A 25,039-nucleotide genomic window follows, 5' to 3' on the forward strand; every position below is an offset into this window, starting at 1 on the left:
GATTTATATGTAAGTCCACCTTTCCTGCGGGCGCAGGGTTTTCTTTGTGACGAAAAAGGACGGAACCTTACGCCCTTGCATAGACTATCGGTCTCTCAACAAAATCACCGTAAAGAAACGCTACCCTTTGCCCCTCATTTGTGAACTGTTTGATCGATTACAAGGAGCTAGTATTTTTTCTAAATTGGATTTACGAGGTGCCCATAATCTTGTCAGGATCCGTCAGGGTGATGAATGGAAGACTGCTTTCAACACCAGAGATGGACATTATGAGTACTTGGTGTCATGCCTTTTGGTCTGTGCAATGCCCCAGCCGTGTTTCAGGATTTCGTAAATGAAGTTTTCAGGGATCTTCTTAACTCCTTTGTAATCGTCTACCTCGATGACATATTAATATTTTCTAAATCCAGACAGGAACACATCTCTCACATGAAACAAGTGCTCCTTCGCTTACGCAAGAACAAACTTTTTGCCAAACTGGAGAAATGTCATTTTCATCAAACATCTACCATTTTCCTAGGGTACATCATTTCTGATACCGGCCTCACCATGGATCCCGGCAAGGTCAAAGCAGTCCTGGATTGGCCACAACCGATTACCCTAAAAGCAGTACAGCGTTTTCTTGGATTCTCAAATTATTATCGTAGGTTCATCCAAAATTTCTCTTCCTTAGTGGCTCCACTTACAGAATTAACCAAGAAAGGAGCGGACCCTGCTTCCTGGCCTGCTGTTGCACTTCAGTCTTTCGCCCATCTCAAGAAGGCCTTTGTGTCCACCCCTATTCTTATTCATCCTGATCCCAAACTTCCTTTTACTCTTGAGGTTGATGCTTCTGATGTGGGTGTAGGTGCTGTTCAAAGGAAGAATTCTCTATCCAGGTTGCATCCATGTGCGTTCTTTTCGAGAGAAAAAATCTCTGGCCCAATGCAACTACGATGTCGGGAACCGGGAACTCTTATCCATGAAATTGGCCCTCGAAGAATGGAGACATCTGCTGGAGGGTACCGAAGATCTGATAACTATCCTCACGGATCATAAGAACTTGCTTTACATTGAAGGCGCACATCGCATGGGAGCCCCTCAAGCCAGATGGTCGCTATTTTTCTCTAGATTTAATTTAATAATTTCCTACCTTCCCGGATCCAAGAATGTCAAAGCTGATGCCTTATCTCGGCAATTTTCCCTGGACGACAAGACCTTGCCTTGCCCGTTACCTCTTGTTGCCTGACCCTGCATATCTCTTTGACTCCGCACCTCTCCTCTCCTGATCCGGCTACGAACGACCATTCTCCTGTCTCCAGTCCTGACCTTGGCTAAGTACTCCAGCGAGCCGATACTCTCCTATCCTGAACCTGGCTACGTACCCCAACGATCCGCTACTCTCCAATCCCGAACTTTGCTACGCACCCTGACGATTCGCAACTCTCCACTCCTGACCTGGCAAGTACTTACTACTATTCTCCAATCTATAATCCTGACCTGGCTTGCACGACTACTCTACATCCTAGGCTGTGGGTCGGCGTTAACCAATTCGCTACCTCAGTACCGTGACCACGCTTAGTTTGTGGTGAGCTACGCGTTACACGTATATCCTGGTAGAAAGTTGGGGAGGAGATGAAGATAAGGTGCCCAGCGTGATCCTCCCGACTCTCACTGAGTTGTGGCGTTTCCCGACTTTAATGGACAAGTGGCCACTAAATGTCTGCTGTTACCGCTGTTACCACAGTATAGGCATAAGCTTGCGTGACATCTGCGCTGCCTTTCGCCCGTCGATAAGCAGGTACCTCCTAGTTGAATAGGTTTGTCCAAGGTTGAAGACACAGGTCCTGCCGGATGAGAAAAGAGTGTGTACCTTGTTGGTGCCTACCCCTCTCCATCCTTCTCTCCTGGAGGTGCTGATCCATGCGTATGCATAGGGCCACAAGATCTTCGAATCCTACGGGACGTTCCTGAGAAGCCAACTCGTCTTTGAGATCCTAGGACAATCCTTGCCAGAATACTGCCGACAGGGCCTCATCATTCCATCAGGTCTCGGCGGCTACAGTGCGGAATTTGAGCGCGTAGCGGGCCACCGTGAGGTCCTCCTGGGAGATGTTTAGGAGGGTAGAGAAAGAGAAAGTCTAGAGAAAGTGTGTACAGACAAAAGAGAAGAGGTCCCAGGAAAGAGCCTGGGGTACCCCCACAGAGAGATCGATAGAGGAGGAGGTGTTAGCAGAAGAGACACTGAAAGTAAGATGGGAGAGGTAAGACGAGATCCAGGATAGAGCTTTGTTACGAATACCAAGAGTATGGAGAATGTGAAGAAGGTGGTCCATGGTGTCAAATGCTGCAGAGAGGTCAAGTAATATGAGTAGAGTATAATGACCTCTGCATTTAGCAGCATTGAGGTCATTAGTTATTTTAGTGAGGGCTGTTTCAGTGGAGTGAGCAGTGCGGAACCCAGATTGTAGAGGGTCAATGAGAGAATAAGGTCCAGGAGAAGGTCAAGTGGAGCAAGCGAGAGAATACAAGACGTTCAAGGAGTTTAGAAGCAAAAGGCAAGAGGGAGACAATTCGATAGTTAGAAAGACAGGTAGGGTCAAGCTTACTGTTTTTGAGTAATGGTATAATTGTTGCATGTTTGAAGGAGGAGAGAAAGGTCCCAGAATAGAGGGAGGAGTTAAAAATGTGAGCGTAGGGATTATAGTAGGAGCAAGAGGTTTTAGGAGATGGGAGAGAATGGGGTCAAGAGGGCAAGTGGTAGAGGGAGAAGAGGAGATCAGCAGTGACACATCCTCCTCTGAGACAGCGGTAAAAGAGTCAAGGAAGGCAAGGGGGAGAGTTAGGAAGCAGTGTTGGATGGGAGGAGGATGTTCTAACGTATGAATTCCACCTTTTCTTTAAAATAGTCAGCAAAGTCCTGAGGTGAGATGGAGGAGGAAGAAGATGCAGCTGAGGCTGGCTTGAGTAGAGAGTCAAAGACAGAGAAGAGTCGGCATGGGTTAGACTTATGCGTGTCGATTAATGAAGAAAAGTAGATTTGTTTAGCCTGCGAGAGGGCAGAGTTGAAAAAGGATAGCATAAATTTGTAGTGAAGGAAGTCTGCGAGAGTTTGAGATTTCCTCCAGAGGCGTTCAGAGGAACGAGTAGAGGAACGCAGCATGCACGTGTGGGAATTTAGCCAGGGTCTGGGGTTAGAAGGGCGAGGACGGCAGAGAGAAAGCGGGGCATGTAGATCAAGAGACGAGGACAAGACAGAGTTGTAGTTCCTGACCAGGTTGTCAGGGTCTGGAGCAGAACTGAGAGAGGAGAGGGAGGAGCGTAAAGTGGACTCAAAAGCTGGTAGGTTAATAGAGCGCAGGTTTCTGCAGAAACGAGGAGTAGATGGAGATGCACACACGTGTATATGTATGCTCTGGATGTGGATCAAATAGATTTTTTTTAAATGTTAGCTCTGTAGCTCTGTCTTGTATCACATAATCCTTCGATATACTGTGTAAATTATTAGATATAATTAAATAGATATAGTTATACTTTAGGTATATAGATATAAGCATAGTGCGCCCTCTGGTGGAGCTGTGAGTGTCTGCACTGCAACAAGATGTTACAGGAGCCATAAGACAACCGGAAGCTGTGGTGCTGCAATAAGAGGTTACAAAGGCAATTAAGCACTCGGGGGCAGGGTTGCTGCAGTAGAAGTTTACAGGGGCAACATGGCTAACTCTTTCTCCCCAGCTGTCCCTCTCCCTACCTCTGGCTGACTCTCCCCATGGCTCTCTCCAAATCAGTTTCCCTCTCCCTGATTATCTCTCACACCCCCCCCCCCTCCTTCTCCATCCCTGTGGCTGTCTCTCACCCCCACTAGCTGTGTCTTTTTCTCCCTTTCCCTATCTCGTCTCACCCTCTCTCTCTCTACCTCTCCATGGCTATCTCTCCATCCCAATGGCGGTGTCTCTTTTTCTCCCCCTCGCTCTCTATTTCTCTCATCATGGCAGTCTCTTTCTCTCTTCCTTCCCTGGTTGTGCCTCTCTCCCTCCTCATGGCAGTTTCATTCTTCTATGCCTGTATCACGTCCTCGTTTCTCTCTTCCGTCTCTCTCCCTCCACTTGACTGTGCCTCACTCCCTTCCCCAGTCATCCCCCTCTATCTTTCCCTCCCCCTCTGTCTTTCCCTTCCCCCCTGCTGTCTTTCCCTTCCCCCCTGCTGTCTTTCCCTCCCCCTCTGCTTTTCCCTAGCCCCTCTGTCTTTCCCTCCCCCTTCCCTGTCTTTCCCTCCCCCTTCCCTGTCTTTCCCTCCACCTTCCCTGTCTTTCCCTCCCCTTTCCCTGTCTTTCCCTCCCCATATCTCCCCCCACCACTGTCTTTCCCTTCCACCCGTTTTCCTTCCCTCCCCCCACTGTCTTTCCTTCCCTCCCCCCTCTGTCTTTCCCTCCCATCCCTCTGCCTTTCGCTGCCCCGCTGTCTTCCCGCCCCTCTGCATTTCCTGCCCCCACTGTCTTTCCCATCCCCCTCTTTCCCATCCCCTCTGTCTTTCCCCCCCACTCTGTCTTCCCCTCCCCCTCTCTCTACCTCCCCCCCGTTTTTCCCTCTCTACCTCCCCCCGGTCTTTCCCTCCCCCTATCTTCCCCCCACCCCTCTGTCTTTCCCTCCCCCCACTATCTTTCCTTCCACTCCTGTCTTTCCCTCCCCCCACTATCTTTCCTCCCACCCCTCTGTCTTTCCTTCCCTCCCCATCTTTCCCTCCCCCTCTGTCTTTCCCTCCACTCTGTCTTTCCCTCCCCCCCTCTTTCTTTCCCTCCTCTGCCCCCCCCCCCCCTTCACCCCCGCAGTCACTCACCTCCTCCCCTACTCTCCAGGCTCCGCCCTGGTCTGGTTCATGGAAACCTTCCTCCACTCTGTAGCTTCTGGTCTCCATAGCAACGGCCCCATCAGAGGTACAGAGATCCCGTGGAGGCGGGGCCTCAGGTCATGTGAACACAAGCCCCACCCCCTCCAGATTTCCTGCTGTCAATCATAGGAGGAAACATCTGCACATACAATATGGGTCACACAGATGTGCGTCTCCACCCTTTGGCTGGAGTAAAAGGTCACTTAACTTATCCGGGGGCACTTCTGAAGGTAGAGGATCACCTCACCTGACCAGCAACATGTATGTAGAAATGAAAATTGGCCACAGCACTCCAAGGTAAAAAAAAGTGCAAAATGTTTTACTCCATCCATCAAAAATACATCAAAAGAGAGAAACTGCAACATTTCGGGCCCCCGTGGCTCTTTGTCAGGCTCCTGAAGCAGTTTTCTGTAAACTGCATTTTTATAACTACTGTAGTTGGGAGACTTACTATCTCAATCAGATTAGCGCCACTTTGAGACCTTATTTCCGCATTACCGGGACCCAATATATTAATGAATACTGTATACTATACAATATACATACTATACATATATACATACTATTAATCTATGCATATTATATACAAAGATATATATAATAACACATATATACATACTATATGAATACTGTGTAAGCCTATCATGACACCGCACTCTTCCCCAAGGCATTTAAATTAAATACCGGGGGATGGTGTGAGGCCTCTGCAACAATAAAACTTACCGGGATTCAGACGCGGTGACGCGTCACCACGGGGTCATGTGACGTGACAGGGGTCAAATGATGCCGTGGGTGACATGACCTGACGTTACAGTACATGACCCCAGAGCGTCATTTGACGCAGCTGCCAGGTAGGGGGGGGGGGGGGGGCGCGAGCTCCTAGCAGGCCAGACAGGAGGGCGCAGCAGTAAAAGTTTGCGCTCCCCTGCTTTATTTGACACTTTTGTTCTGTGTGGTGCCTTAATCCCAGTGAATTGTCCTGGTCTCCCGTGACACAGACCACATGGACATTTGAGTCCATATATCACTCCAGTGGACAATCAATTGATGTATTCCTTAATTTTGAATACTTTAGTGGAACTACTATCACCAGAAGCTTATGTAACTCGCATATAAATGCAACTTGTACAGGAACCGCACGGGAAAGAACCTAGTGTTGATCCCTTAAGTTACGTGATCTTCTTGTCGCCATTTGTACTGTATCTCTCGGGTTACGCAGATCCACGCCATTTCTTTTTTTTTTTAACTGACCAGTCTCTATGCAAAATAGATTGAATATGGTTCAATTGAGGACTATTAGTGGAAATAAACCTCACTCTTTGGCAATCAGAAATCTTTTTATATCTATTGTTAGGGGACAGAATTTGATCCTTTTTTTTTTTCCTCCCATATTTTTGGCACCAAGGTCCAACTTTTTGAAACATTGCTAGAAGACTTGCAACTTTTTTGGGGGGGGTTGAGGACTTTCTTTTGGCTGCACTTATAGGGCGCACTAGCACTGATACTGTATGTGTCTTCCATATTATAGATTTTTAGTATTGCAACCTGTCAGAATTTGGTGTTTTTTTTTAGTTTGCACTTTTCTTGATTACACACACACACATTATTAAGTATTAAGTACGAATAATAAGGATGATTCTCCTACTATGACTCTCAGGACATGGTGAACAGAAGGGAAGCTGAGCACACCAAAAGAAATGCAATAATTTATTAAAAAAAGTTTATTTTATTGACTGATTAGTCACAAATCATCCCAGGTCATGGTAACATGTTTATTGTCACACACCTTTCTATGGAGCTGCTGTTCCATTGTCACTGTGTCCTAGCAACGTGTCAACAAACAGCAGAGCTCCCACAGCTACAGAAAGGAAGGGGACAGAGAACAGAAACATCAAGGACCGTCACCCTGCAAGGACACCCAGAGCTGTCACCCAGCAGTGACACCCACAGACTGTTACCCTGCTGTGTCACCCAAGACTGTCACCCCGTATTGTTACCTCATGCCACCCACCAGGGACCCGTTCTCGTACCCCCGATATGAGAATGACAGCACCTTTCAGGGAAGGGAGACTGAAGAGGTAGGAGGGTCCGTTTATCCCAAACGTGAGTTAAAGGGGGGATTCCCACCGACGGCCATATTTAAAAACCCCCACAGAAAAAAATTATCTGTGGATATTTCTTTTGGGTTGGAAACTGCTGGAAGGTTTGACAGTCAAATGTGGGATTCGGGTGAAGTAAATTGGGTTTCTATAAAGACTGGGTCTATAAGTGAAGTAAATGGAAGTCCTATAAGGACTAAGGTTATAGAGGAAATAAACAAGTGTTCTATAGGGGCTGGGGCTATAGGAGAAGTAATGGGGTTTATATAGACTGGGGATATAGGTGAAGTAAGGGGGATTTCTATAGGTTTAGGATAATCAGGCTGTGTTTCTGTGTCCCACAGGTAGTGAGTTACAGGAAGCCCCCACACATGGCACAGCAGGAAGATCCCTGGCACCGTCTCAATGCCACCCCAACCCTGTCCAGCGCCAGGCGGGAGGTGTATTACAGTGACCCCGAGGTGACTCACCAAGAGCCACTTGCCTATCATCATTCGCAGGAACACACACCTCCCACTCCCTACATCTGGGACACACACCTCCCACTCCCTACATCTGGGACACACACTTCCAACTCCTTGCATCAATAGGGTGACCAGATGTCCCGGTTTTGCCAGGACAATCCCGTTTTTTTCATTCCTGTCCCGGTTGCCGGTCCGTACGGGTAATGTCCTGGTTTTTGGCCCTGGTCCCGGTTCTTAAAGCAGGATGCAGTGGCGCGCGATGCGGGGGCGCTGCGTGATGCAGCGCACGGGCGGTGAGAAGATGCGGTAATAGGTGAGGAATTGCAGAATGCCGGGGGGGTTGGGATTTTGGAGAATTGCAGAATGCCGGGGGGGTTGGGATTTTGGAGAATTGCAGAATGCCAGGGGGTTGGTAGAAGGATGCCGGGGGCGGGTCTTTGTAGGATGCTGGGCTGCAGGGGATTGGTTGGAGGTTGGAGGAAGCCGGGCGGAGCTTTGCAGGATGCCGGGCCGCAGGGGATTGGTTGGAGGTCGGAGGAAGCCGGGCCTCATGGGACTGGTTGGAGGACAGAGCACACTGAGCTGCTTCCTTATCAGAGCAGGTAGAGGTGTAGGTGTGTGGCGCTGTGAGTGTGTGTGGCTCTGTGCGTGTGTGTGGCGGGGGTCAGTGGCTAGGTGTGTGGGTCAGTGGCTGTGTGTGTGGGTCAGTGGCTCTGTGTGTGTGTGTGTGGGTGTCAGTCATGGCTGTGTCATGGCAACAGGGTGCGTCACGTGATGTAATTTGTTTTATAAATAATTTTTTTATGTGTCCCGGTTTTTCATTTTGAAAATCTGGTCACCCTATGCATCAAGGACACACCTCCCATTTTCACGCACATTCTACCCCCTACATCAGGAAAACACCTCCCACTCCACTCCCTGCATCAGGAATACACCCCTCCCACTCCCTGCATCAGGAGTACACCCCTCCCACTCCCTGCATCAGGAGTACAGGCTTATCCTACTTCTTCTAACACAATTTTAATTTTGTCTGTAACGGTTACATACGCCAATAATCATATATCTAACTTTCCATGAAATGTCTGTGAATTGACTGTAACCATGTATTGTTATAACTCTGTGCCCAGGACATACTTGAAAACGAGAGGTAACTCTCAATGTATTGCTTCCTGGTAAAACATTTTATAAATAAATATACACCTCCCAGTCCCTGCATCAGGGACACATACTTCGCACTCCCTGCATCAGAGACCCATAGTTTACCCTTCCTGCATCAGGGACACATACCTCCCACTCCATGCTTTAGGGACACATACCTCCCACCCCCTATATCAAGGACAAATACTTTCCACTCCCTGCTTCAGAGACCCATGCCTCCCCCTCCCTGCATCATGGATGCATATATCCCACTCCCCGCAGTGACACACCTCCCACTCACTCCCTACATCAGGAGACCATACCTCTCACTCCCTACATCTGGGACACATACCTCCCACGCTTTAAAGATGTGAGCGGCAGTACAGGTTTAGCAATGTAATCTCAGTGATATAACAGAAATCTCTCTCGTTTCTAGGCTCCATCTGACAGTTTGGATTTTAATCTTAAATCTCTCTATGATCAACATGATAGTCTCATGAGTGACCGTAACGAGACCTTGTATCAGAAAGAGACATTCACTGAGGACCACGGGTAAGAGAGGGAGGACAGGGGGAAAGGGTGGTGGGGGACAGGGGGAAAGAGAGGGCAGAGTCAAGAGAAGAGGTAGAAGAGGAAAAAGTGGGGGAGAAGAGAGGATGGGGAAAGAGTGGGGAAGGGAGCTAAAGAGGGTGGGGGAGAGTGAGGAGGGGACGTGTAGGGAGGGAAATGTGAGGGAGGTGGGGGGGGGAAGTGTGAGAGAGGGAGGAAGTGTGAGGGAGGGGTGGGAAGTGTGAGGGTAGGCGGGTAACCTGGCTCTCAAATAAAGGTTTAAGCCTGTTTGGTTATCCCATATCTGTAATAAGGTTTCAAGAAGAGTCAGCTCTTGAGCCCAGTAGGGGTGTGACAGTGAGGGGGTAACCAGACTTAATAATAAAGGTTAAGCCCACTTGGTTGCCCCTGATCCGTGTTTTGGAGTCCTAGAGTGTCAGCTCTCGGACCTGGCTGTCGTATATACATTACTGTGACTGTGTAAATTATGCGACAATAAATAATTTTCTGGGAGAGGAGGGAGGGGGAGAAAGAGGGTGATGTAGGTCGGGGAGGAAAGAGGGAGGTGGGGGGAGGGGAAAGAGGGAGGTGGGGGGAGGGGAAAGAGGGAGGTGGGGGGAGGGGAAAGAGGGAGGTGGGGGGGGGGGGGGAAAAGAGGGAGGTGGGGGGGGGGGAAAGAGGGAGGTGGGGGGGGGAAAAGAGGGAGGTGGGGGGGGGGAAAAGAGGGAGGTGGGGGGGGGGAAAAGAGGGAGGTGGGGGGGGGAAAAGAGGGAGGTGGGGGGGGGGGGGAAAGAGGGAGGTGGGGGGGGGGGGAAAGAGGGAGGTGGGGGGGGGGAAAGAGGGAGGTGGGGGGGGGGGGGGAAGAGGGAGGTGGGGGGGGGAAAGAGGGAGGTGGGGGGGGGAAAGAGGGAGGTGGGGGGGGGAAAGAGGGAGGTGGGGGGGGGAAAGAGGGAGGTGGGGGGGGGAAAGAGGGAGGTGGGGGGGGGGAAAGGAGGGAGGTGGGGGGGGGGGGGGGGAAAGAGGGAGGTGGGGGGGGGGGGGGAAAGAGGGAGGTGGGGGGGGAAAAGAGGGAGGTGGGGGGGGGGAAAGAGGGAGGCGATGAGTAGCAAAGAGTGAGCAGGTGGGATGTATATGCCACTGCATGGACCTTCCCTCTCCATTTTGCAGGAGGATTTTGAAAAACAGAGTGAAGGAGCCGCCCCCTAAGATGGAGAAGAGTGGGGTGCGGCAGTGGGCGAGTCCGCAGAAGCTCACCGTGTACAGCATCGACGGAGCAATTGGTCAGTGACACCACTAAACCTCTCCCTTAGTCTATATGACCACCACCTCCTTATCCCCTCCCCCATCCTGTTGGATCTGTACATATTCGCCGTTCTCAGGCAGAAATTAAGAGGCCCACTAACCCCATCTCATTCTCCCCTTGTTAGTGAGTCATCACACGGCCGCCACCAACCGTGGCTACTCCCGCAAACAAGATGGAGGCTACTACAGCATCTGACCCCCTGCTGCCTCCGGATACCAACCCCAAACCCCGAGAGGGAATCACTGCGTTTGGACGTTCTCTGAAAATAAACAGCGCATCATTTCACTGCATTGTAATCAATGATTTATATACACAGTAAAGTATAATATATTTATTCAAGAATTGTATAAAGCATTTTTCCACATCTTAAAGCTGCAGCGAAAAATTGGCTGGTTGCGTTCTGCGCGGAGACACACATACATTCACGCGGTAACCACGAACACACAAACACACACACAGTGCAATATCCTGCATGCCCGTTCTGGCAATGAATGAGTTAGGTCTGCAGGTCTCAGATCAGAATCGCTTTTATACTCACGGGCCGGAGGTATTAGTGGTGACCCTGAGGATCAACCCCCGGCCTAGTATATCTGATCAATTCATCCTGTCTGATGAGCTGTGAAGCTCTGCAGCCTGCAGACCCAAGCTCAATGCACACCGCCCATGGGGGGGCTTAGCAAGAGGGGGCTCGTCATGTCCCTCCTGGGGCAGACTGCAACCCCAGGGGGATCAGATAAGATCAGTGTGTAATAAGAGACAGGAGCAACAGCACCACCAGCCTACAAACATATACACCAGCCCATGCAACCTGCAAACACAAAGCCAACAAATTCACATATCCTTACATGCACACATACCAGCCACACACGCACTCACCCGTACCGCTGCTCCTACTGAGTCTATTCCTTACACCACCTCGTTATATACCTCACCGGCGCAGTGCATTGTGGATCAGCATCTGTCGGCTGCCTTTAGAAGCTGCTGCCCCCCTGTGGTGGGAGGAATATACGTACAGCTTTGAAAAGCATCGCAGTTGCTCACTGTAATGAGATGTGCAGAGCATTGTTCCACAAAATGCCTTTTACTTGCCCTATAGCCCCAGTCCCCACAGAAATCTCATACACTTCTCCTATACCCTAGTCCCTATTGAAATCCAATTTACTTCCCCTGTAGAAAGACATTTTACTTTACCCTAATCCCAAACTTCATCTCCAAATTCTCCACCAGTTCCCAACCAGAGAAATATCCAGGGTGATTAATTTCCTTGTGAGCCTTTTAAATAGGGTCACGTTGTAGCACATCTATATTCATCCATAATCTATACATGTAATTAAATATATGAATAAAAATACATCAACCAAACCAGATTTCTTAGAAGAAACGATACATCACAATAAGGTCACTTAAAGCTGGTTGTCTTTTTTTTAAATTTATTGTTTTACTTTTTACTTCAATAGTTTCACGTGGGCAATCTCTAATTACCTAAAGAACTGCATAGCTGCCGGTCAATTCGTTCTCCGTCTATTGATCGGCAAAGTTTGGCGACATCTTTAAATATGGGGAATGTAAATCGTTGCTATAGGAACAAGCATGCTTGTTAAAATAGAATACAAGAAAATTGGTCTTTCAAAGTTGTTGTTTTTTTAAACAGAAAATGCTAAAAGTATTTTTTCTTACTATAGAACTGATTTATTAAAAAACACACACATGCAGGATATTGACTGAACTGCAGCTTTAAAGCAACCATGAGAACTGGATGTTCCTGACTGCCAATACACTCACATTTCATTCTACTTACCTTGTTGCGTTGGATCATTTCTTCTAAGAAATCTGGCTTGCGTGATACATATGTATTTACCTACAATACATACACACGATAGTATATTCAATCGGATTGTGCCTATTTTACTATTTGCGCTATTATATATATATATATATATATATATATATATCGAAAGAAAATCACTTAAACGTTATATAAAAAGTGTTTATGATGACATTTATTAGCTAACAGAAGGTTCTTAACCCTTTTGCTGCATTGCTGGCCCCACCAGCAGCAAAGGGTTATGTAGTGTCAAAGGGCAAATTTAAAGGTGCAGTCTCCTTTCTGTGAAAAAAATACACATCCCAGTGGCACTGGCTTAACTAAACAGGTCCTGTTAGATCTCTTTCATTGACCGTTTAACCCATTAATCATATCACTGTCAGGTCATTTTGGGCCTATGTGGGACTGACCCATTAGCCTATTAAACATGTCACTCTTAAATATTTATTTTTTGTAATTACATTTTTAGGTCCGTAGGTACATAGCGCAAGAGTAATGGTTAAAAGTTCTAGCCCAGGCTTTAAAAATGGTCACACGAATCTGTGAAAATCTGAGCAGCGGAACAGAAAAAGCAGCATAAGGCTGTGCATCCAGCCATGTGCAGCCTCTTCCAAAGCCTGAAGCTGCAGATGTTACCATCAACTGATATAAAAGGAGATTGGGGTCAACTGTATCTTCACAAGGAGCCACAAGTCATCATACTAGTCCCTATATGTCCCCACTTCTGGGAGCAGGAGTTGAATTCCAGGGATCCACGCAGGGATTGTGGTTTGGACCATCGCTGGGTAGTTTCCGGCCTCCCTCCTGGGTTTTTCTGCTCTCTCTGGATGGGACTGGGGGAGGTGGGGAGGGAAGGTGGGTGTCACTTTATAAAGAGGACATAGAAGGCCATGGTGAAGCAGGAGAGGGCCACAGGCAGGTGCAGGCGGCATCCAATAACTGCAGCTGGAAGAGAGAGAGATATAGATATTTATTCTGCAATGAGTACTGTACTTTGTGACGGTGAGGAAGTAACCAGGCCATCAATAAAAGGTATTATGCCCGGCCGGTTACCTCTGCTCCATATTTGGGGTTTTAGAGTGTCAGCTCTTGAACCTATTTATTGTAACTGCAATGTAAGTGATTGTGCAACAATAAAGGATGTATGTGTTTCACCTTTCCAGGGGTGCTAGCAAGCAAAGATTGCTAGGCTATGATTTTCAAGGGGGAAGTGTTATACAGAGAAAGTTGTCAGTGTCTAGGTTGTGGGGTTCCAGAGTTGCGGGATACCCCAAAAATGTACCCGGGAATTAGGACGGATTCTTGGATACATTGATTGCCCCGGCAAGATCTCCTCTTGAAAACGCTTGCGTGACTCACCGCTAGGACACCCTGCTTCAGCACAGACCAGAAAGGTAAGCAGGGCATAGGGGTATAAGGTATCCCCACAACGGTACCGGGGTCCCCCCAGTAACAAAGGGATCCACAGTTCAATGCCCGGTTCCCTAGAACCAGTAAAAAAGGTTCTGGGGGGAACTCCAACCATATATGAGGTTGCGATGGTTTTTATGAAACCCTAGTCCAGTTTTGAGAAAAGGAATGAGACACAGCCCTGAGAATGAACCTAGCATTTTTTTCATTCTAACCAAGTTTGGTTTTTCATAAGGGAGTGAGCTTCAGCCCTGGGAATGAACCCAAGCGTCTTTTCATTCTACTTTGGGACTTAGAAGAAATATGGGGGAAAATATTTTGTTTCATAAATGTTTAATAGCACATAGGGTTACGAGGATTTTAAAGTCTAAAGTCAGGTTTGCAGTGTGTGAGGGATATGGCTAGTGGGAATAAAAGGTCAAACGAGTCCCATTCTACCCCTCATAACCCAAAGACTTGGACAGAATAAAAGTGTAAAGGTATATTTTATTACAGGGGCGCGCAAACATCTTGAGCTGCGGCCCCCTTCCAGGGAGCCACAGCGCTCGCACCCCCATCCCTCTCCCAATGGCTCGGCGTCAAATGACGTCGCGGGCCATGTGATGTCACGTGACCCCATTGCGTCATGTGGAGCGCATTGCCATGGCGACGCTTTATGTCACTTGACGCCGCGTTGCCGCAGACCCGGCTAGCAGCAGGTAAGTGAGTTTCAGAGGCCTCATGCCTTCCCCGGCATTTAAATTTAAAAGCCGCGGGGAAGAGCGCAGGGCCTCTGTAAGTGCCGCGCCCCACCTAGAAATTCCCCCGCCCCCCAGTTTGCGCACCGCTGTTTTATTAAACAGGTATGTTTAAAAGGTATTATGCTTATGCACTGTAAAATATGAGCTGGGAACTTCCAAGCCCGGGAAGCCGAGAGGCCATGTGGCTACCAAGCTTGGTGCCAGTGAGTCTGCTCAGGTCCCGGACATGAAAGCCTCAGAGGTTGCCATGGTGTGAAAACCATTTGGGCACCAGAGTTATGCTCCCCACGTACCCACGTCCTGGGATAAATGGTGGTCCCGGACCACCATTTGCCCCGACAGACTGTGAGGGGCCTAACTCAGCGAATGGCTTCTGACTGACAAGTGGCAGGAAGTGCCAAGTAGGCGCGTGCCCTTGTCAGAATCCAAATCCGTAGCGGTCGCGGCTAGAATTGCAAGCCGAAAAAGAGTACCAGGAGATTAGGAACTATCTCCCGGTCAAGGGATTTTGACAGCTCCGGAGCAGATACAGCGGTGGCATCAGGAACTTCATGCCGATTTGAATTCCAGGACTTTTCAGGCTAAGTCCCAGTCAAGCTAAAGACTTTATTTTATGGGCTGTTTCACCTAGGAATGGCTAGTTTTGCAGCCCAGACCCCCAGTAAGTGTGTTTTCCTCTTGTATTTTGTAATCCACTGTGCGTACGTCTGTTTCAATGGAATAAATGACAATTTGTTTTACTATTTGGTTTTGCTCAGTGATATGATCCCGGTAAAGGTGTAAATAAATGCCTGGTCTCCTCCTGTGACAGGCTTCAGTATTAGGTGATACCTTTTTTATTTGGACTAACAATTTATGTCACAGGACAAGCTTTCAAGAGTTCTCATCTCTTCCTCAAGTCAGCAATACTGATTAATAAAGGAATCTACAGCTAAAACAGAGGTTAGGAAAGCAAAAATAAATAAATAAAAATTACACAGATGTGGACAAGCTAGGGTGAACAAGGAATGTCTGTAGACATTGAAAAGGGTAATAAAAACAGTGACAAGGAACAGCATGGAGGGGGAAGGTGTGGATAAGAACACTGGCAGAGAGGCAGGCAGCATCATTACAAACAATTGCGATAATACGTGAGAAACCCCATATCCGCATTAAGTCCTCTTGGACTAACACAGGTATTTATGGGGTGTGTGTGTGTTACACACATACATACACACAGAATAGATGGACACCGACTGTTCTTCAACTGACTAAAATATTAGCGAGACAGACTGTAGAGGGAGAAAGGGGGTGGCCCGGGATTAAAGGGGTTACACCCCATTTGGCCATTCCCTGACCTCACCCGGGAGTCAAAGGGTTAACTGGGCTAAGACCCAGAACAGTGATTTAACCCCTGTAATGACATGTGCATGTGTATTCCCCTGTTCCATTGTAATGTCTGGTTTAATCAGTGTCTGCATCACACACACACTAGAATCCAACCGGATATTTTAATACGTTTATGTTTTATGTTTGATACTGTGTCCCAAGGTATGGACAAAGACTCAGAGGAAATTCCTTTGTCCACCAGGATAGCAGATGGCCCAAGAGGCGCCCTAATGTCTAGGATTTAAGTGTTGTTCAAAGGGTCTTGTCACCCTCCCTGATGATTTAAGGGCGGAGGAGGCTCAAACCAGAGCAGTCTCCAAGTGTCCCAGTTATCACCTTCCAACAAAGGTTATCTTGCTAGAGATCCAGATGGGTAGACTGGCTGGCATTCCATTTGCCTATGGGGGGCTACAGAAATGAGACCCCAGAGTTCTACTGCGCATGTGCCAGCTAGCAGGGGGGCCTGTCCCAAAATGTGTTCCCCCATCAAAGATTGGCTGGAGATAATTGACCACCAATCACAGGTACTTCAGGTTAAGGATAGAGGGACAAAAGATATATAAACTGCTGTTCCCCATATATCCTTTGCTAGTCTTCATTGGGTCTTCGTTCTTCGTTTGCTGATATGGTTAATCTTCATTTTGTGTTAGTCTGTTAGTCTTCAATTTATCATCTGATGATTACCTGATTGCTGAAGAGAAATGCTACATCAAACTTCTCATTCCCCAACCCCTAAGTAAGTGTACTTCTTGTCTGTTACTGTATTATTCATGTGTTCACCTATCCTAAGGAATAAAATCACTTTATTATATCTAAGACTCGTTTCAGTTCAAACCCAGTTATTTTTGTGTAATATTAATGCACCTGTGGAGGCTATCGTCACAGGCGTATTAATAAAACTGGTGGCAGCGGCGGGATTGAACTAGACCTAGATTACAGTATTCTGCGGGGTACTGTGATCTAGTGGGGACTCGATGGTAATTGCGAGTTCCTGGGTCTAAAGATATTGAACACACGTTAGTGCAACAAGTAACGCAAGTTGTCACACCACCTCACCTGCTGCGACCCAGAACCATGAGTGAAGCGGAGAGTGTCTATTACCTGAAAACTAGAACTCAGCTAAAAGACAAGTGCCGTGAATATGGACTGGAATATGTGGACCAGGATGTCGAGGAAATGGTTGCCGCAATCACAGCTCAAGAAGCCGAGCTTGCAGCGTCTCAAGGTATGGCTCAGCTTGCCCTTGTACAGCCGCCCGGAGATCAGGGACTGAACCCAGTGCCGGAGCAGCAGGATCCCGGGGAGGGGACAAGTGCACCTCCCGGGCCAAGTGCAACAAGAGGGGCACCGATGGCTACGGCCACCAGCCCGTTTACCTCTGAAATGTTGGCACTGATCACCAAGTGGGGAGACCGAGGGACAGCGGAGGAGCGGCTAAAGTTATCTCAATGGCAGTGAACAGACCCGCTTATTGCCCCCCGGTCCAAACCCACAAAGATGAACTCCAACTGGACAAGCACAGTCTCACCAGGTACGTGGAAGGCACTGATCAGATCGACATGTTTCTAAGGAACTTCGAGACGCAGTGCCGGCGGTACAAGGTGCTTCCCGAGCATAGGGTTGCACGCTTGGACCCGCTACTCTCCGGCTTGGCTAAACAGACATTGATGACGCTTACAGAGGAGTATGCTGATGACTATGACCACCTGAAAGAACTTTTGCTATTTCAGCACGGTTTTACCCCTGAAGCTTACCGGGGTAAATTCCGGCTGGAGGAGAGGCATCCTCAGGAGACCTATGTCACTTATGTGACCCGCATGGCTTTGTACGGGTTACACTGGGTGGAGGGCTCTGAGGCCAGGACTTACCAACGCCTGCTGGACCTCATCTTTCAGGAGCAGCTCATGCAGCAGTGCCTGCCGGCGGTGAGGGCTTTTGTGTATGATAAGAAGCCCAAGACTTACACCGAGGCGGCGAGGATGGCAGATGACTATGTGGTCAGCCGTGCCCAGATGACCACCAAGGCACCCGCCAAAGCGGCGATCGCGCCGGTACCGGCCAAGAAAGCTGTGAGTACCCCCCAGTGGACCCAAAAGCCGCCTGCGGGCAGCGGGACCCCAAAAGCGGGAGAGCTCCGGCATGAGCGCCGGTGCTACAATTGCAACAGCACTGGTCACATCAGACCAGATTGCCCAGAACCCCTGCGTTCCAACGGACCCTATCGAGGGCAACGCACCCCAGCTGCGAAGCCGGTAGCCCGCGTGCGGGTGGCTTCCACCAAAGAACCAGGACCGGTCATGGAAACAACTCCCAGCGAGACGTCCCATGTCACCCCTGTCCCGGTTTCATCGGTGCCTACAACCAGGAGCGGAGGACATCTCAGAGCAGACCTGCAGCAGACGGACGGCCGGAGCAAACATCTTACCCCGGTCACAGTCGGTGACCGGCAAGCAGTCGGCTTGCTTGATTCAGGAGCCGCAGTGACCCTGGTCCGACCTGATATGGTCCGGCCAGAGGAATTGATCCCAGGCCCTGGGATGCAGATCACTGTGGCCGACAGAGAGCCACGTTTCCTGCAGGTGGCCCGCATCTTTTTGGATTGGGGGGTGGGCAAGGGTGTGCGGGAGGTGGGGGTTTTACCCGGTTTGGATGCCGACAGTCTTTTGGGCAACGACCTGGGACCGATGACCTGCACCTACGACCGTGTGCCCCAGCCCGCTGCAGTTACCCGGAGCCAGACCGCGGAAATGCTGGCGGCGGCCGCTCCAGTCCCCCAGCCTTTGGGACCAACGTTAGAGGAGCCCAGGGAGGTAAGCCAGGATCAGTTGCAACCACAGGCTGACTTACTGTTTCCCCTTACCTTGTCCCCTTCCCCTGACAATGACATGACTGGGGGGTGGCCAGACTTAGGAGCCCAGTTTAGGGAGGCAGTGAAGGCAGACCCTACCCTGGCCGGCGTGAGACTTCGGGCGTCCGAATCTCAGGCAGGGGAGGGCACTGAACGCTGCACTGAACGCTGCCTATGGCATAAGGGACTCCTATACAGAGAAGAAGGGAACCCGGGGATAGAGAAGGGATTGACCGGTAAGCGACAGCTAGTAGTGCCCCAGGGGTACCGACAGCAACTGTTACGGGTAGCTCACTATTCAGTTGGCGGGACATCAGGGGGAAACCAGGACGCGAGCCCGGTTATTGCAGCGTTACTACTGGCCGGGGGCATCCCGAGATGCGAGCAATTTCTGCCGCTCTTGTGATGCCTGCCAGCGAGTAGGTAAGGCGGGCGACCGTGTGAAGGCGCCCCTGAGACCCCTACCGATAATAGGGGAACCCTTCCAGAAGGTAGCGATGGACCTGATAGGACCCCTCATGATTCCTAGCAGGTCAGGGAAGCGCTACATCCTCACGGTGGTGGATTTTGCCACCCGGTACCCTGAGACGGTAGCGCTTGGCACCATAAGTGCCAAGACAGTGGCAGCAGCTTTGCTGAACATTTTCTCTAGGGTAGGTTTCCCTAGTGAGATCCTAACCGATCAGGGGTCGCAGTTCATGAGTGAACTGTTACATTGTCTCTGGGATGCATGCGGTGTACAGAACCGGCGCACTACCCCTTACCATCCCCAGACAAACGGATTATGTGAGAGGTTTAACGGGACCCTGAAGCAGATGCTTCGGACCTTTATAGAGGCGGAGGGGAAAGACTGGGAGATTCACCTGCAGCACTTGCTGTTTGCCTACCGAGAGGTACCGCAGTAATCTACAGGCTTCTCCCCCTTCGAGCTACTATATGGCCGCAGGGTACGGGGACCTCTGGACCTCTGGACCTCTTCCGTGAGGGATGGGAAGGGGAGACTACCGCTACTGATGCTTCAGTGATCCAGTGTGTGGTAGATCTCAGAGACCGGTTAGAGATGCTCATGGGGGTGGCCCAGGACCACCTCAGGGCTGCTCAGACCAAGCAAAAGCAATGGTATGACCAGCAGGCCCGTAGCAGAGAATTCATCCCAGGACAGCAGGTACTTGTTCTCAAACCCACTCGGGAGAACAAGCTGATGGCTGCCTGGTCGGGACCATACTCGGTTATCCGAAAGGTGAATGAGTGCAACTATGTTGTACAGGTAGCGCCCGAGAGGCACAAGACATACCACATCAACATGTTGAAAGAGTACAGAACACTGAGAATGGGAGCAGTGCTGGCCATTTGTAGCCCACTGCTGGAGGATCCGGCGACCAATGCTCTGCCTGATCTCCTAGGGGAGGCAAAGCAAGGAAACACTGTTGAGCAGGTAGAGATAGGGGCACAGTTGAGTGCTAGGCAAAAGGGAGAAGCCAGGGACATGCTAGCTCAGTATAGCGCCCTCTTCACTGACATGCCAGGGACCACACATCTCACCAAACAACCCAGTACACACAGGGGACCTGCAGCCTCTGCATAAGCACGCTTATAGAGTGTCAGCAGAGGTCAAGACCAGTATGGAGAGAGAGATTGAGGAGATGCTGACCCTAGGGGTAATTACTCCGTCCCAGAGCCCTTGGGCAAGTCCAGTAGTCCTAGTTCCTAAAAAGGACAAGACCACCAGGTTTTGTGTGGACTACCGGTTGCTCAACGCTGGGACGGTGTCAGATGCTTACCCCATGCCCCGCATGGATGAGTTACTAGATGAACTCGCGGGGGCAAAGTATCTGACCACCATGGATTTGAGCAAAGGCTATTGGCAAATCCCACTGACCCTGGAGGCTAGGGAGAAGTCAGCATTCATCACTCCAAGTGGCCTCTATGAGTTCTTAGTGATGCCATTTGGGATGAAGAATGCCCCGGCTACCTTTCAACGCCTGGTCAATAGGTTACTGGAAGGGATGCAGAGCTATGCCAGGGCTTACTTAGATGACATTGCTGTCTTTAGTAATTCCTGGGAATCCCACATAGGACATGTAGCTGCAGTGCTGGATAGGATCAGGGAGGCTGGGCTTACCTTAAAACCCACTAAGTGTATGGTAGGGATGGCAGAAGTCCTGTACTTAGGGCACAGGGTGGGTGGAGGGCATCTCAAGCCAGAGCCAGCCAAGGTAGAAGCCATAGTTGAGTGACCTGTTCCAAAAAACAAGAAACAGGTCATGGCATTTTTGGGCACCGCAGGGTACTATAGGAAATTTGTCCCACAGTACAGCGCCCTAGCCAAACCCCTGACTGATCTGACCAAGAAGCAACTGCCTGTGCTTATTACCTGGTCTCCTGCCTGTGAAACTGCTTTCCAGGCCCTGAAAACTGCGCTTGCTGGAGCCCCTATACTGGCCGCCCCAGACTATACCAAGCATTTTCTCATACAAACTGATGCATCAGACTTTGGTGTGGGGGCTGTGTTGAGCCAGGTGGGGGACGACGGCCAAGAGCACCCTGTGGTGTATCTAAGTCGCAAACTGCTCCCCAGGGAAGTGGCATATGCCACCATTGAGAAGGAGTGCTTGGCCATTGTGTGGGCACTCAAAAAGCTCCAGCCCTATGTCTATGGGAGGGCTTTCACGGTCATCACAGACCACAACCCCTGAGTTGGCTACAGAGGGTATCAGGGGAAAATGCCAAACTGCTGAGATGGAGCTTGGCTTTGCAAGAATTTGAATTTACCATTCAACACAAGAAGGGCAATGAAAACAGCAATGCTGACGGACTTTCACGCCAGGACTATCCCTCTGAGACTGAGTTCATTAATGGTGCCAGCAGTGCCCCACTCCCCGTTAGGGCCAGTGGGCCACAGGTCACCCATTAAGAAGGGGAGGTGTAGAGGGAGAAAGGGGGTGGCCCGGGATTAAAGGGGTTACACCCCATTTGGCCATTCCCTGACCTCACCCGGGAGTCAAAGGGTTAACTGGGCTAAGACCCAGAACAGTGATTTAACCCCTGTAATGACATGTGCATGTGTATTCCCCTGTTCCCCTTTTCCATTGTAATGTCTGGTTTAATCGGTGTCTGCATCACACACACACTAGAATCCAACCGGATATTTTAATACGTTTATGTTTTATGTTTGATACTGTGTCCCAAGGTATGGACAAAGACTCAGAGGAAATTCCTTTGTCCACCAGGATAGCAGATGGCCCAAGAGGCGCCCTAATGTCTAGGATTTAAGTGTTGTTCAAAGGGTCTTATCACCCTCCCTGATGATTTAAGGGCGGAGGAGGCTCAAACCAGAGCAGTCTCCAAGTGTCCCAGTTATCACCTTCCAACAAAGGTTATCTTGCTAGAGATCCAGATGGGTAGACTGGCTGGCATTCCATTTGCCTATGGGGGGCTACAGAAATGAGACCCCAGAGTTCTACTGCGCATGTGCCAGCTAGCAGGGGGGCCTGTCCCAAAATGTGTTCCCCCATCAAAGATTGGCTGGAGATAATTGAACACCAATCACAGGTACTTCAGGTTAAGGATAGAGGGACAAAAGATATATAAACTGCTGTTCCCCATATATCCTTTGTTAGTCTTCATTTGGGTCTGCGTTCTTCGTTTGCTGATATGGTTAATCTTCATTTTGTGTTAGTCTGTTAGTCTTCAATTTATCATCTGATGATTCCTGATTGCTGAAGAGAAATGCTACATCAAACTTCTCATTCCCCAACCCCTAAGTAAGTGTACTTCTTGTCTGTTACTGTATTATTCATGTGTTCACCTATCCTAAGGAATAAAATCACTTTATTATATCTAAGACTCGTTTCAGTTCAAACCCAGTTATTTTTGTGTAATATTAATGCACCTGTGGAGGCTATCGTCACACAGACGTTGCTGCAAGTCATTGTAATGTGGGGGTGGGGGTGGGCTACTAAGGGACAGTTAGCAATATTGTGTATGCAGGAGGAGCTCTCACCCTTGTAGAAGACGCCCCACACCCCTTTCTTCTCAGACAGGAGCCAACTGCGCAGACGTGGAACCTTCTGAAAGTAAGCACAGGTGCAGACGAAGAGCAGGGAGAAGACCAGGAGCCCGTCCAGAGAGTATACTGAGAATATATTGGAGCAAAGAGATAGATATAGATAGATATATAAACACACACACACTGTATGTTCATTTGCATGTCATTTCCCAGAATCCCTTGCTGCAGTGGAAGCACTGTATGCTGGGTGATAATGGTGAAAGGCATACACACACATACATATATACACACATGAACGAGTAGTCCTAAAAACTAGACTATGTTCGGTAACAAAGAAAGAAGCCAAAAATGGCAAGTATGTGCTTTTTTTATTCCATATAATACAATAAGTGCAACAAACAACAGGCAAGGAAATTTCTTTCCGGAGAACTTACAATCTAAAAGGTATGTTGAAAAATGTGCAGAGACAGCAGTACTGCAGGCCTGGCCTTAAGGCCTTGTCAATGCTGATCGCAAGCTGCGCAATCAAATCAATGTAAATTCATTGGAGAGTCCATACTGCGCGTCCACGTGAACGTGGGTAGGCGCGAGGCGTGCAGAGAGAACATTTTTTGTCTTTGTCGCGCGATGGGCTGGTCACGTGTGTGGTTCAGCCAGAGGGCGAACCATGCATGTGACATCATGGGCATGCTCCCCGATCGCACAACCTTGCAGGCCAAAAATCACCCCTACTGAAAGCGAGCGTGATGTCACGGCGCTCTGTCTCACGCTCGCTAGCAGGCAGCTTGGACGCGGCCTTAGAGTTTGCCGGGCCCTTCTGGTGGAAGTATTCAGGAGCGGATTGTACTTACCTGCTGGCCCGGGCGATTCCTCGATGAGCCCTCCTGTGACGTCACATTGTCATGGCATAGTCATTTGACGCCGGTCGCCATGACAACACGACGATGCAGCAGGAGGGCCACTCTGGAGAAAGCAAGACCCCTCCCTCTCAGCACTCGTTCCAACACACACACCTTGGCGTGTTGCCAGCTCCCTCCTCCAGTCGGGCAGAAGTTGGATCCCGGCACCGGCACCGACAGGAGGAGGGAGGGTATTGCAGATGGTCAGGGAGCGTCTACATTTTTTGGCAATTGGAGCGCAGGGCCCCAAGCCACGCCTTGCTCGCCTAAGCCCGACTGAGTCTGTAGGGGGGCAGTGCTTGGCCACAATGGTAGGTAGGATCAACTGGGGGTGTGGGACAGTAGCTATAAGGCTGGGCTATTGAAATGCTTCATTCAATAGGCAAGTTTGAAGGTTTGACTTCAAGTTGGGGAGAAAGTGTCTTGGCGCATACATATTTGCATATATGGGAGCCTGGTTCAATTCCCAATGTCGGCTCCTTGTGAACTTGTGCCTCAGGCACCAAAAACATAGATTGTAAGCTCCACGGGGCAGGGACCAGTGCCTGCAACATGTCTCTGTAAATCGTTGTGTACAACTAGCAGCGCTATACAAGAACATGCTATTATTATATATACATATGCATATGTGAAAACTGATAATATATCACTGCGTTCCCACCCTCCTCTCTGTACATATGGTAGGTGGGCGTGTGTACACAGGAAAAGGACCCTCCCCCTATTTTCACACACAAACCCCTGCAGACAGTTCCTTCACTTACCGTTCGTCATGGTGGAGGCGCGCAGGGAAACCTCCCCCCGGTTAGAATCTCCGGGTCCTGCTCGGTAGTTCCTGTCTCTATTCTTTACTTCCTGGTCCACCTCATCAACCATCCAGCTCCGGGTCACGTGCTCGTTTCAGATGGGGCGGCATTTTGGAGGTGGGTAGGCGCCATGGCGACGCAAGTACGCGCAACGGCGGCCATCTTGGGAATGGATTGACAGCATTTTTTTTTTAGACTGAGTGGCAGCCATCTTGGATGCGGGAACACAACCCAGTGCTCACGCGTCAAGACGTCCATCTTTGGTAAGGGCAGAGAGCGCTTAAAGCGGCCATCATGGATATACAATCACCATGGCAACAGGCATACGATGTACAATTAACCTATATAATACAAACAGGCGAATCTTGTCACTGGATCCGTGGTGCGGCATCTTTGGGCCCATCCCAGAAATACCGATCTCTGAGGAAAAACTCTCTCTGTCTCTCTCTACTAAGGAGTTTTTTTAGTATGAGTTCTAAGTCTGTCTTCTCATTATGTCACCATTAGAGGGCGCTGTTCATTTTACCAATACGTGAAGTATCATTCTGGCAGGATCTGTAATAGATCAGCATCATATGGCCGGTAGTACACAGATTACAGATATTCTTTTTAAGTATTTGGTACTGTTTTAATGAGCCACAAGTTTTACCTTTTACCAATGGAGATTATTATCGAGGGATTATTACCATTTGGTACTAGAAGCATTTAATTTGTTGAAA

At 49.3% G+C, this 25,039-nt stretch overlaps 3 protein-coding genes and 1 non-coding gene across 10 annotated transcripts in view; 1 reads left to right on the forward strand and 3 right to left on the reverse strand.

Moving 5' to 3' along the window:
* ELAPOR1 (endosome-lysosome associated apoptosis and autophagy regulator 1) overlaps positions 1-4,905 on the reverse strand; it is a 59,032-nt gene extending 54,127 nt beyond the window's left edge. Inside the window, exons 1-2 of one of the 5 annotated variants that reach the window (XM_075614007.1) lie at positions 4,816-4,885; positions 1,868-2,084 (exon numbers count right to left, since the gene is read on the reverse strand). In XM_075614007.1, the coding sequence (XP_075470122.1) occupies positions 1,868-1,914 (47 nt within the window). In that variant the 5' untranslated portion in view covers positions 1,915-2,084; positions 4,816-4,885. Of the gene's footprint in view, positions 1-1,852; positions 2,085-3,513; positions 3,614-4,815 lie in introns of those variants that run through there. The other 4 variants (XM_075614009.1, XM_075614008.1, XM_075614011.1 and 1 more) reach the window with 4 other exon arrangements.
* A 1,779-nt stretch (positions 4,906-6,684) lies between these two features.
* On the forward strand, positions 6,685-10,760 carry CFAP276 (cilia and flagella associated protein 276). Of its 2 annotated transcripts, XM_075614019.1 has the most exons (5): positions 6,688-6,944; positions 7,310-7,426; positions 9,003-9,118; positions 10,283-10,395; positions 10,543-10,760. In XM_075614019.1, exons 1-5 carry the CDS (start codon positions 6,867-6,869, stop codon positions 10,611-10,613), a joined length of 495 nt encoding a protein of 164 aa, XP_075470134.1. In that variant the 5' UTR covers positions 6,688-6,866; the 3' UTR covers positions 10,614-10,760. The 2 variants fall into 2 exon arrangements, with proteins under 2 accessions (XP_075470135.1, XP_075470134.1); XM_075614020.1 differs by lacking the exon at positions 7,310-7,426 and having other exon boundaries at positions 6,685-6,944.
* A 169-nt stretch (positions 10,761-10,929) lies between these two features.
* LOC142503297 (small Cajal body-specific RNA 2) lies at positions 10,930-11,342 on the reverse strand. Its single transcript, XR_012803963.1, has one exon.
* Positions 11,343-12,391: 1,049 nt separating this feature from the next.
* Positions 12,392-24,490, reverse strand: TMEM167B (transmembrane protein 167B). 2 transcript variants are annotated; one of them, XM_075614021.1, is made up of 4 exons: positions 24,279-24,490; positions 22,613-22,744; positions 20,732-20,847; positions 12,392-13,188 (listed from the first exon to the last, which is right to left on the reverse strand). In XM_075614021.1, the coding sequence occupies exons 1-4, from the start codon at positions 24,388-24,390 to the stop codon at positions 13,111-13,113; spliced, it is 438 nt and encodes a 145-aa protein (XP_075470136.1). In that variant the 5' UTR covers positions 24,391-24,490; the 3' UTR covers positions 12,392-13,110. The 2 variants fall into 2 exon arrangements, with proteins under 2 accessions (XP_075470136.1, XP_075470137.1); XM_075614022.1 differs by lacking the exon at positions 20,732-20,847 and having other exon boundaries at positions 24,279-24,464.
* Positions 24,491-25,039: the final 549 nt, after the last annotated feature.

Source organism: Ascaphus truei, chromosome 9, assembly GCF_040206685.1.
Source record: "Ascaphus truei isolate aAscTru1 chromosome 9, aAscTru1.hap1, whole genome shotgun sequence".
Lineage (NCBI taxonomy): Eukaryota > Metazoa > Chordata > Amphibia > Anura > Ascaphidae > Ascaphus > Ascaphus truei.